This window comes from Petromyzon marinus, chromosome 11 (assembly GCF_048934315.1).
Source record: "Petromyzon marinus isolate PM22_M1 ecotype Great Lakes invasive population chromosome 11, UKy_Petmar_22M1.pri1.0, whole genome shotgun sequence".
NCBI lineage: Eukaryota > Metazoa > Chordata > Hyperoartia > Petromyzontiformes > Petromyzontidae > Petromyzon > Petromyzon marinus.
Window position 1 is genome coordinate 1,996,523 of NC_133677.1, and position 12,224 is coordinate 2,008,746.

Genomic DNA, 12,224 nt, shown 5'->3' on the forward strand with positions numbered 1-12,224 from the left:
TCACGGCGACAGACGGGTCCCCGCACGGCAACTTCCCGAACCCGACCAAGCGGCTCACCCACCCCCCCTTCACCTACCCCCGCGACTTCATCGACATCGTCCCCACTTTCTCGTTCTTGCCAGAAACCTGAGCAATAACAAGATCGCCGACATCGAGGCGGGCGCCTTCGAGGGCGCCGCAGGCGTCAACGAGCTGCAGCTGAGCGCCAACCGCCTGGAGAACGTGAACGGGGCTATGTTCCGCGGCCTGCAGCACCTCAAGACGCTGTGAGCTACACGGCCAGGCCCCCCCCCCCCCCACCACCCGCCCCCCCCACCATGGCCTCCGTGCCCGGGCCGAGCGATACCGTTGCCGTGCCGCGCCGTGCACACATTACGCTGCGCCAGATCGGCCGATGCTGCACCGGAGTACATCGCGTTATGCCAGGCCAATGTCATGCCGCGTGACCGTATGACCGCAACCGCTACGATACAACTTTGCCTCGCGACACTGCACCATGTGCGTGCTATGCGCCATGCTGTGCCATGCTTCGAGATACCACGCGACACACACCTTATTCGATTCCATGCCCAGCCAAACACTGCCGCAAGCTACGGACGCCCAGGCCGCACCAGGCAACGGCAACAAATGCCTCCCCACGCGAGCCCGATCCGCTCTACACCGCACAGCGCACCAAGTTATCGCGTACCGTGCCACGGCGCGCTTCACGGCGGTCGGTGCGCATGTGCTGTTTACGGTGCAGCCTCGGACTGTGAGTGGATTCCCTCACCAAGGCCCCCCTCCCTCCCCCTTCAGTCCCCTCCCCTTCCCCCACTTACCCTGACAGCTGGCTCCCAGATAATTCATTCGACAGGATGATTACATGATGAAGTGCGTGATGAGCGTGCGCGTATTATGAGATAATATGATAATGCAAATTAAAGGCAAGAATTATTGTGTTTAAACATTTATGAAGGTTTCTAAGTGATCGCTTAAATTAAACGCAACATGTAATTTTAAACGCCTCTGAAAGATCCGCTTTGACGTGCCGCATGCTAAATCATCGCCGTCCGAGCCCTCATTGTTGAATTACAAACGGATGAGAGCGCACCCCGATGTAATTCGGCAATCGCAGAAAAGCCATCGTGTGAATGCGTGCGCACGACTTACAATCTCCAGATAATTTGCAAAACCCCGCTACTGTCCGTGTCTCTCTATGTCGAGAGTCTCTGTGTCACTCATCATTTCCTAACTCATCTCTCCACCGTCTCCGCCTCGCCCGCCCCTCCCCCCCCCCCCCGCCCGTGTTGTGCGCAGGATGCTGCGCACCAACAAGTTGACCTGCATCAACAACGAGTCGTTCACGGGCCTGGGCTCCGTGCGCCTCCTCTCGCTCTATGACAACCAGATCACGACCATCTCCCTGGGGGCCTTCGGAACGCTTCACTCCCTGTCCACGCTGTGAGCAGCACGAACGAATGTCACGCTCGGGGGTGGGGGGGGGCTGGAATGTTGCGGTGCAGAGGGGGGGGGGGGCAGCATTTTCATCACAAAACCGCCGCATCCCAAGCGGCGGTGCCGTTTTCCGAGTCGCGAAGGGAACTTGGCGCGGGCAGGAGAGCAATGCCTGGGACGCCTTTCCCTGTTACGGACAATTCAAGGAACGCGCAGCTTTAGAACTGACTTCCCGTAGATTGCATTAATTTGTCGATCGTTCGATCAACCAAAATCGATTTTCACGCTCGCGATGCACGCGTCGGCCTTGCAAGAGTGCGAGAGCCGTTTGTTTTAAGTCCGTCGAGATGTCGATTTTATCGCACGCAACGACTTCACACGACCCCTGCTGCAGCCACGAGGGACCTTGAATTCACCACAGTAGAACATTATAATAATTGCAACAATCATATTAATTGATTCTCGAGTTTGAATAGCGACCCCAATACGGCAACATTTCTTGCTTTAGTCGAAACGCTTGGCTGAGCGTCGCCCGCCTTACATAGCGAGGTTTTACAGCCCTTATGGATGAATAGGGGGGCGGGGGGGGGGTGGGAGTTTTGGTTTAAATTCGAATGATTTCAGTCCTTGCAGGGGCTGTGGTCGCTGGCTGCGTTTGAAGCGTCGCTGCTTCGCGGAGCACTCGATTAATAATGAGCACGCGATGAATAACGAGCGGTTCACCGTGGTTCGTTGTCTCTGATTGCAGAGACAACAGACAGAGGGAATGGAGGGCGGCACGCCGGGCGAGGTTAAGGGTTGTTTGTTATTTCAGGGCAGAGGTCAGAGCCAGAGGAAAGTCTTCGAGCTACCGTTTTTGCGTGACGATTCGACTGGAGCAGGCAGACTTACATGCGTGACAAAGAAAGTATTTACGCTCACAAAGACACGTTTTGTAAACACGACGTTCTCCGCAAGTTACAGAGCATGTATAAAGCTTACATTTTTGTTCCAAGTATTAATATACAATCTATTTCAAAATAAATATGCCCTTCACACACATATATATATACGTGTGTGTGTGTGTTGGAGGCATATGGACCTCCATCGTAATGTCCTAAGTTTCCAGGCAATGGTGCGAATTGATATATGCACATTGTAAGCCTGGTAGATAGGTAGGGTACGGTCAGAGATTGAAATGTAATTATGCGGAGACACCTGGGGTGCTCTCGCCATGTGTAATGGTTAGCATGCCGCGTTGTTCTCACAGCACGCCAGTTGAAACGGCAGTGTGCAGGTTTCTTTCATGCCCTCCACTCCTCAGTCCGACCAGGACAATGAATGTGTGACACCACAGTGAGTAAGTGTGGGTACACCCACCTCTCCCAGCATGGTAGAGGAGACCAAGGTACCTTCTGGAGGGTCTCCGTAGAGATCCCTCGAGTGAAGGCCCTTCCGCCAACAGTTGCATGAGCAAGAAATGTTCAGATCTGCGCTTTTACCCAGAATGCTCCACTGTGTTGCGCACAGCGGTGTTTACGCTGTTGGAAAACTTTTGTCGGGAATGGCCCCCAACCCCTCCCCGCCCAACCCCCCCCCCCCCCCCCCCACCCAGGTCGCCTGACGGATCGAAATAAAACGTAATTTTTGTTGTAATTTTTGTTCTTTTTTTCACGAGTGACGGTAAACGCTGATAGAAAGACCCTGCTGCTGGTCACGGGAACGACACGCAAGCGACCACCACAAGCGGTGACGTGATTGGGCTCGCCGTAACCCCCCCCCCCCCTCTGGCTGTGGCGGCTACGCGTGTGTGCGTGCGTGCGTGTGTGCGTGCGTGTGTGCGTGTGTGCGTGCGTGTGTGCGTGTGCAGCAACCTCCTTGCCAACCCCTTCAACTGCAACTGCCACCTGGCGTGGCTGGGTGAGTGGCTGCGGCGGCGGCGCATCGTGACGGGGAACCCGCGCTGCCAGAAGCCGTACTTCCTCAAGGAGATCCCCGTGCTCGACGTCGCCGCCCAGGACTTCTCGTGCGACGGTAACGAGAGAGCGCGGTGCTGACCGCCACCACGGCGGCGAGGAGATGTTAACTACCTCGCCTGTTCTCCCTCCCCGTGTACATTTCCACGGTGTCCTCACGCTTGGTTGGTGCAGTGGGGGGCCGGCTCCCTCTCCCTACCTTTGACCCTCCCCCCCCTCTATCTGGTCCCGGTGCGTCGGGACCTAGTCTCCGTGAATTGTGACACCCGGTTATGCGAGCCGTGTGGCGTGCTGTACCGGGCGCACGTTTTGTTAGAACAACAACAACAACAAAAACTACCTCGTCTGGTCTACGGGAGGTCGTGGGTTCGATCCCGACCTTGACGCCTGCTGTATATTTGGAGTCTATCTCTCTCCGTGGTCGGGTGGATTATTCTCTAGGTATTCCGGTTTTTCCCTCCACATTTAGAATCCACGTGCGTTTCCAGTATTTGGCCACCGCTATCAATTTCGACGTGACAAGCCACTTTGTTGAGATACCATTTGTGGACTGGTCACTTCTGAAAAATAGCTTTTGTTTGTCTTGTTTGTCTATCTGTTGGTCTGTTTCACCTGCCTGGTTGTCTGTGTTTCTGTTTCTCTCCGTGTGTCTGTCAACGTCTCTTCTAATTGTCTTCCATCTGAGGATGGATCAGTCTGTCTGTGAGCTTGATTGTTGTTTCTCAATGCAGCTAGAAATATGTCTATCCACCTGTCAATTTGTCCATCCATTCATCATCTTTCTGCCTGTATGTATGTCTGTGTGTCTGTGTCAGCGTATGGGGAGCGGTAGTGTAGCGGTTAGAACTACACTGCGCTACGAACCCGGCCACCTGAGTTCGATTCCCGCTCACGGCCAACACCATTGACGATTTTCTGAACCGGTCGTGAGCTTCCCCTGGATCGCCACAGCCTCAAAATGAGTTCCTGATGCGGTGATTAAACGTCGCCACTGGGGAGACAAAGGCGGCCGGGCGGGGTGTTTGCCACCCACCCCCTCATGTGCCGTAACAGCCTTCATAGGTGCTCGCTAAAAGCACTTGCCCCAACAGTCTGTTAAAGGCTATAACGGGTGGGGTCTTTGCCTTTTTTGTGTAGTTTTCCTCATTCTCAGTTTCTCCCTTTGCCTGCCGTTCTGCCTGTCCATCTCTCTATCAGCTTTTATAATGCTCCCTGTGTCCATCCGTCCTTCTGTCTGTCGATGTGAGTGTATATGTTTGTTTCTCTCCGTTCCCTGTCAATTGTCTTCATATCCATGTAATCTCTCTGCCATCTATCTGTGTGCACAAACGTTTATCCCTATCAGTCTCCCCTGCCTGTCTGTTTGTCTGTCTGCCTGCGATCTGCCTCTCCATCTAAACATCTCTCCTCCCTTCGTCTGCGCGCCTTCGCATTTCATTCGTCGCCCAATCTTCCACGAAGCCGGATCGAAGGTTCTCTTGCGGCATCCGAGGTGGGGTGGGCGGGGGGGGTGAGGGGCAGTTGACCGGCGGGTTGGGGCGGAGTGTGGCAGACCACGTTTCACAGTAGCAGCAGAAAGTTCCTTCTGCTGCAGCATTCACAAGACAAACAGCGGGCTCGTAATCCATCCCAATCGCTGGGATGGCGGTGGTGGGGGGTGGGGGGCGGTGTGAGCAGCATCGCGGGTGCAGACGGTCCCACGGGACCGGGTGAAGTCTGCAGACCTCTTCCACCGGGGTCAGCGGCGACGCGCAGAAGAGCGGCGGATCCTGGCTAATGCAAGCCGTGTTTGTCTCCTGCCGAGTTAAAGAACCCAGCCACGCAGCAGGATTTGTGGGGAGGCGGATGGGGGTGGACGGGGTGGGGGGGGGGAAACGAACAAGCTGGCAAGCCAGCCCGTCAAGGGAGCTTCTCCGTTTTGTCACGCGAAGCTACCGCACGGGGAGCGTGTGTGCACGAGCACACGTGCAGGCGGACCGCGCGCGTCGTGCGGGCGTTCGTAACCACGGCGCGTCGCGAAGGCTGGAGTTTAGGAAATGGTAAAAGACTAATGGACTATCTTGCTCGTAATGTGCAGCGTCTAGATCGGGGAAATGGCATCGGCAAGCTCCGTGGTAAAGCCTTCCATTGCGATCGCCCGACAGGGTTTTGTGGAGTGCACGCGACGCGTCCCTCGGTGGACGGACGCACGGATGGACGCAACATTTCCCGGGCACGGCAAACAAGTAGCCTTTTGGCTGCCGTAAAAACAGCGAGAGAGGACGAGATGGAGACGAAGGGAGAGTTAATGGCAGCGCGCAGAGACAGATAAGAAGTGGAATAACACGGAGCATTTATTATTTTCTCCTTGGCCTATTGTGTAAGAAAACAAAGTCGTTTTAAGCCAGGCCCTTGATATTCAGCAGAGCAGCCAGCTGTGGAGGAATGCGTAATAAGCCCTGACACACACACACACACGAGTGAGCCCGCTGCTGTCCACGCCAACGATAGCATCTGCTCGTGTCTGTTTTCTTTTGCTTGAAAGGGTTTATGAACAGCGTACACCTCTCGTGTGGCTGTTGCTTCTTTTCCTCGGTAGTCGGGGTGGGGGGGTGGGGGGGCGGGGGGGGGGCGGGGGGGGCTCTTTTCTTGCTGAGACGTCGCCGCGACGGGGGTGGTGGGGGTCTAAAGGTTCTGACCGGATCTCCAGGGACAGTCGCGTGACGAGCGCCGATTGCGATCTGCTGCTGATTGTCGTGAGGCTGCTGGGGTGGCGGGGGGGGGTGCAAGTTGCAGTCCCCCACTCCGCCGTGGGCCCAAGTGGGACGTCGAGGGTCGCCCGGTTCACTGCACTCTCAAGGCGTCTCCTCGATGATGAATTACTCAACAGGTTGACGATCACCTTTTCTCTTTTAAGTTTTCTAAAAGAGGCGTCGACGACGCAAGTCGAAGTGGGTCCCCACGTGAATTGAGCGTGGGACTATGGGAATTTTCTATTTATACTTTCGCGGGAGTGGTGGCGGGAAATCCACATTGCCGTGGTGGAGATGTGAGTCTGCTTAATTAGGGAGGACATCCACTGCGGGTTTCCAACAAAGTTGTACCCGTTTTATCAACCGCAGTGAGATTATTGGCCGGCGTGACCCCGTGACCGAGATTTGAACTCGCAGCATTCCGATTCTAAGCAGTGCGCTCACCACCACGGCGGCGGCGCCTGATATATTTGTTCGTGGAACAAATATGTGAACTCCGTTAAATGAACTGTAACAATGTAAGACTCGTCTCTCTCTATATATATAGCTCTGCTTAGGCAGTTCTCACGTTACACCGGAGACAATCGATGACAATGCTGCTTAAAACAGAACAGATGAATATCAGGCAGACACACGAACGAATCAAGAAGCGTTGACAAGATGTGTGTGCGTGGAATTAGGGCTGAAAGGCAGGAAGACGGACACGTGAACTCGAACGCAGATTTATTTTTTTCCTCCGGGTCCTCCGGTTTTTCCCCTCCGCATTTCGTATTGACGTGCCTTTAGAGTTTTTTGGCTGCTATAAAAATTGCCACGTGATGATAAGCCACTCCGTTGAGCTAGCATTTGTGATATCCGGGTCGCTTCTGAAAAACAGTTACCGTACATAGCTCAGTTTTAGTTTAGTCCTCGGACCTCCCGGTCGTGTGTCTTCATTTGTCATTCTGTCCGTCCGTTTGTTTGTCGTTTTACCTGCCTGGTTGTCCGTTCTTCTGTTTCTCTCTTTATCTGTCTGTGTGTCTGTCAAAGTCTCTTCTAATTGTCTTCCATCTACGCGTGCATCGGTTTGTCTGTCTGCGGGTTCGAGTTGCTGTTTCTCTCCGCAGCTAGCTATACGTCGATCCGCCTGTGCGTTTGTCCATCCATTCATCTTTCTGTGCATATGTACGCGTGTGTCCGTGTGATCTATATAGCTCGGTGGGCTTTACCTGGTGAAATAAAACAATAGTTTAGAGTTTAAACACCCCCCCCCCCCGTTTGTGGACCGTGGTGCAGGCAACGAGGAGAACAGCTGTGCCCCGGCGGTGCGCTGCCCCGCGGAGTGTACCTGCCTGGACACGGTGGTGCGGTGCAGCAACCACGACCTCAACGCCCTGCCCAAGGGCATCCCGCGCGACCTCACTGAGATGTGAGAGCCCTCGCCAGCACGCGAGCGGGCAGAGCGCACCGCCGACGCCGTGATTAGCTGTCGGCGTTGTCGGCGGAATTGTGATCGTCGTCATCATTATCGTCATCATTATCAACGTGATCGTGATTTTTAACAGTAGCACCAGAACAATAGTCAGCCCAGATATAAGAATAGGGTTTTTCCCCTTTTTTGGCAACAAAACTGAAACCTTTTTTACGAGGATTCATGTCTGCATTAACCACAATACCTGCAGTCAAAATGCAAAAAAAACACATCCTATAATAATATATGCATTGTCCTTGAAACGGATTGGTCCACACCAAGGGATGGCTTTCTTTTGAGCCTCGACCCAATTGGTGCTGGCAAAGGAGGTCTTATGATATAGTCAGCCCTTCAACGAAACATGTTCATCATGATTGTAATTATCATCATCATCAATCATCCACTATCACCATCATCTTTGTTCTTTTCTCCTCAGTAAACACGCAGCAATAACAAGAATCACATACCATAGTAAAGTTTTTCACGCTCAAATACAATCCGATTAAATATATTTACCTTAAAAATCACAACTATTATATTATCCCAAGCTGTGCTACTCTGAAGGATTTCTTGTTTTTCTACCATCCGTTGTGACAACATCGAAGGCCTGCTTTCACTTTTCCCCCCTATTAGCTCCTGCCATAGAATCAACAGCAGTGAATTGGGCTCAGGCTTTGGACTGATCATGGATCCGGCGTCGCTCGTTTTCCTGCTTCATCACGAACGCAAACAACTCCCTTTCCTGCGATTTTAGGTTTCAAAGCGGAGGTGTTTGTATTTGTTATTGTGTTGTTGAGAAACCACCAGGCAGCATCGTTGCTTTGTTCACGGTGCGTTGCCCGCATGTGCGTGTCCACGTCCATACGTACGGCCACGCGTGCTCGTTCATTCATTTGAACTGGCCCTGGGCCCACCCCTAGATCGACTCAGCTTTAAACTAGTACCTAGTGCGCATTAGGGAAAGAGACAGCCGAGCCCTCATGTTGGCCACCAAACGGCCATCGAGTGAGGTGCTATCACAAGTGCTCCCTGAACAACACTTGCCCCAACCGTCTGTTTAAGCTACAGTAAAACCTTGGATTGCGAGTAACTTGGTCTGTGAGTGTTTTGCAAGACGAGCAAATTTTTTAAATAAATATTAATTTGATAAACGAGCAAGGGTCTTGCAATACGAGCAGTGTACGTATTGACGCTTTCTCTGCCAAGCTTTACGTGGTCACAACTGATATACGAGAGCTTTGATATACGAGTGCTTTAGATTACAAACACGTTTCCAGAACGAACTATGCTCGCAATCCAAGGTTTTACTGTATATGGGGGATCTTTGTATATATATGTCTTTATAGCTTATTTCACACCATACATAGCCAACCGTGCTCATCGGAGGTGCGTTGGTGCGCTTGTGTGCGCTGGTGGGCTTGTGTGTGCTCATTTAGTAAACTACCACTGCCGTCAGCGCACTGAAATTGTTTGGGCACTTTCGCTGTCACTCCGTTATGTAAGGCACAGCTATTGCTCAATTATTGCAATTAAATGAAATTGATGAAAAAATGTCTTAACAATTGTGTGCGCCTGTGCGCGTGCGCATGCTTGTGCGTGTGCCTTGCGTGCTTATGCGTGTGAATCGTGTGTGTGAGTGTTTGTGCACACGTGTGTGTGTGTGCGTGTGTGTGTGTGCGTGTGCGTGTGTGCACGTGTGTGTGTGTGCGTGTGTGGACGTGTGTGTGTGCACGTGTGTGTATGTGTGCGTGTGCGTGTGTGTGCACGTGCCGTCTACAGATACCTTGATGGGAACCAGCTGACCATGGTCCCTCGGGAGCTGGCCAACTTCAAGAACCTGAAACTCATGTGGGTCCCGCTGCACTGGAGCCCAAACGCACAATCACAGCGGCACTCTCAGCTCGCACCCTGCCGCGTCTCTGTCAGCTCTGCTAACCGCCGTAGTGGGGGGGCGGTGGGGGGGGTGATGGTGGAGGCTGGCGGTGCGGCGGATTTATTTGCGGTCTTTTTTAAAGTGCTATCCGACCAAAACGTTTGATATTCTTGGTTCTTACGGTAAAATAACGTTGAAGGGAAACAATAAAATAATAAATATATATAAAACAATAAAATTCTCACGACGTTTCGACTGCAACACAAGCAGTCATCATCAGGTGTGAAAACCAACGGCAAGAACATTTGAAAGAAGTGGCGGTTCTTGCCGTTGGTTTTCACACTTGATGATGACCGCTTGTGTTGCAGTCGAAACGTCGTGAGAATTTTATATATACTTTATATATATTTTATTATTTCATTGTTTCCCTTCAACGTGACTTTACCGAAAGAACCAATAATATGAATCACTGCAGTCACGAAAGCTTTAAATCAAAATTCAAAACGTTTGACTTAAGCTTCATACCGACGACGCAGGCAAATGCTCCTAAACAAAATATATAAATCAATTGTGGCATCAGTCGTCAGCGCGTGGGACAGTTTGAGATGCTTGAGGCTCATAGAGCCACACTAATGCATTGTTCGGATTCCTCGGATTCAGAGTTAATGTCTTAAGGCTCCCCGCAAAACCTGATTAAGGCAAATCTTGACTTAAAGCTTTCACGACTGCAGGAATTCATATTCTTTCGGAAAAGTCACGTGGATAGGTTGAACATATCTACGTGACTTTACCGAAAGACTGAATAAGGCAACTTCAGTATTCCTATGGTCCATTACAGTAACGTTTGAGGCTCATAGAGTCTGATTAAGGCACGTTTAGGATTCCTAGGGATCGGTGTTAATCGCTGTCAATACCAGGAGGGGGAATCGCCTAGTTTTGACATTTTGCCTTGTCGCCCGCTCGTGGTGAACATGAGGTCACCCCGTTGTCCTTCCTCCAACCTCGTTACCGTCCCGACATATGATGTCGGGACGCACACACACGCACACGCACACACGCGCACACGCACACACGCACACACGCACACACGCACACACGCGCACACGCACACACGCACACACGCACACACACGCACACGCACACACGCGCACACGCACACACGCACACACGCGCACACGCGCACATGCACACACGCACACACACACACACGCACACACGCGCACGCACACACGCGCACACGCACACACACGCACACGCGCACGCACACACGTGCACACGCACACACGCGCACACGCGCACATGCACACACGCACACACGCGCACACGCACACACGCACACACGCACACGTGTCAAGGACCCACTACCCATTAGGAACCGTGGGAATTCGTCCTAATAGGCCATAGTGAAATTCTGCACCCGCTGGAAAACATTAGTTAAACTGTCAGTCGATAAATAATTTTATCTCTTAGCAATTATTTTTTTTTCTCCATGCTTTCTTATTTTTATCTGTGAGTGGCAGCGAGCAAAATCGTTTATATGTGAGAGGTGGGGGTGGTGGTAGTGGTGGTAGTGGGTTGCGGTGTTGATGATGATGGGTCAGTGGTAGTCGTGGTGGAAGTGGTGGTGGTATTGTTGGTGGTGGTATTGTTGGTGGTAGTGGTGGTAGTAGTGGTGGAAGTGGTGGTGGTGGTGGTAGTAGTGGTAGTGTTGGTGGTAGTGGTGGTTGTAGTGGGTTGCTTGCTTTACGAGTCGGAGAGAGAGAGAGAGGAAAAGGCATGCGCCAAGATAAAAATTGTTCCTGACTTATTTTATTTTACTGTATCGCACGCATATTTCATGCGGAACGTGCGTTTTCAATATTTCCAAGTAGACCGTGGGCTTGTTTAATTCCGAGAAGAAAATAATAATAGCGCTCATAATATTATGAACAAAATGGGTTTACCCGAGTTCCGTGTTTTTCTACTTTTCCATTCTTGCAGAGACCTGAGTAACAACAGGATCAGCACCATCGCCAACTTCTCATTCGCCAACATGAGTCAGCTGTCTACCCTGTGAGTGAGGCAGCTGTCTCCCTCTTCAACGCTGTAAATTAAATATGTGATTAAACCACTCTTGTGTATTAATTTCACCACAAAGACAAATATCCCCCCGATCGCCATATACTGAACATTGTCGTGGCAAGTTATGTTAGTAAGCACCTATTTATTTACATATTATTTTACATATGCACTTGGTGATGATGCTGCTGCGTTGGCAGTGGCACGCAAAAAACTAAAAGAAACTCAACACACGTCACAGTCAATGTTGCTTGCGACGATGCGTTACGAACCAGGGTGTTGAGTTTTCTATTCCGGCCTGGAATGACACACGCAGGAGTGGCAAGGCGAGCGGCAAGCCCCATCCACCTCTGTCACTCCAGTGCTGATGGAAAGTTGTACGCTGCAGCAGCTACTTATTTAGAGTTGAGTCGCATCAGGGGAAGTCCCGGAACATGTTCAGATACCACTTGCCACGAATATTATTTGAGGCCAAGAGATTATTCTACTTTCCTGGGTTGCAAAGCACAGTGCACTATCCACTGCGCCAAGGGCTCAATACTACACACACACACGCATATGTACAAAACCAAATGACAAAGATCCCCCATATAGCCTCTAACAGGCTGTTGGGGCAAGTGCTCCAACAGACAACAGCAGATGCAGACCGTTGTTCACCTTCACAATTAGCATCCCCTCCTTCAATCAGTCTGTCTCGCTCAGATAAACAAGCCCCTCACAA

At 51.6% G+C, this 12,224-nt stretch overlaps 1 protein-coding gene across 4 annotated transcripts in view; it reads left to right on the top strand.

Annotated features, from left to right (window-relative positions):
• Positions 1–12,224, top strand: part of LOC116941376 (slit homolog 2 protein-like) — a 258,451-nt gene that overhangs the window by 196,942 nt on the left and 49,285 nt on the right. For all 4 annotated transcript variants that reach the window (XM_032952435.2, XM_032952436.2, XM_032952437.2 and 1 more), the window contains 6 exons: positions 124–267; positions 1,298–1,441; positions 3,285–3,448; positions 7,398–7,530; positions 9,352–9,420; positions 11,426–11,497. In XM_032952435.2, coding sequence (XP_032808326.2) covers positions 124–267; positions 1,298–1,441; positions 3,285–3,448; positions 7,398–7,530; positions 9,352–9,420; positions 11,426–11,497 — 726 coding nt within the window. The remainder of the gene's footprint in view (positions 1–123; positions 268–1,297; positions 1,442–3,284; positions 3,449–7,397; positions 7,531–9,351; positions 9,421–11,425; positions 11,498–12,224) is intronic.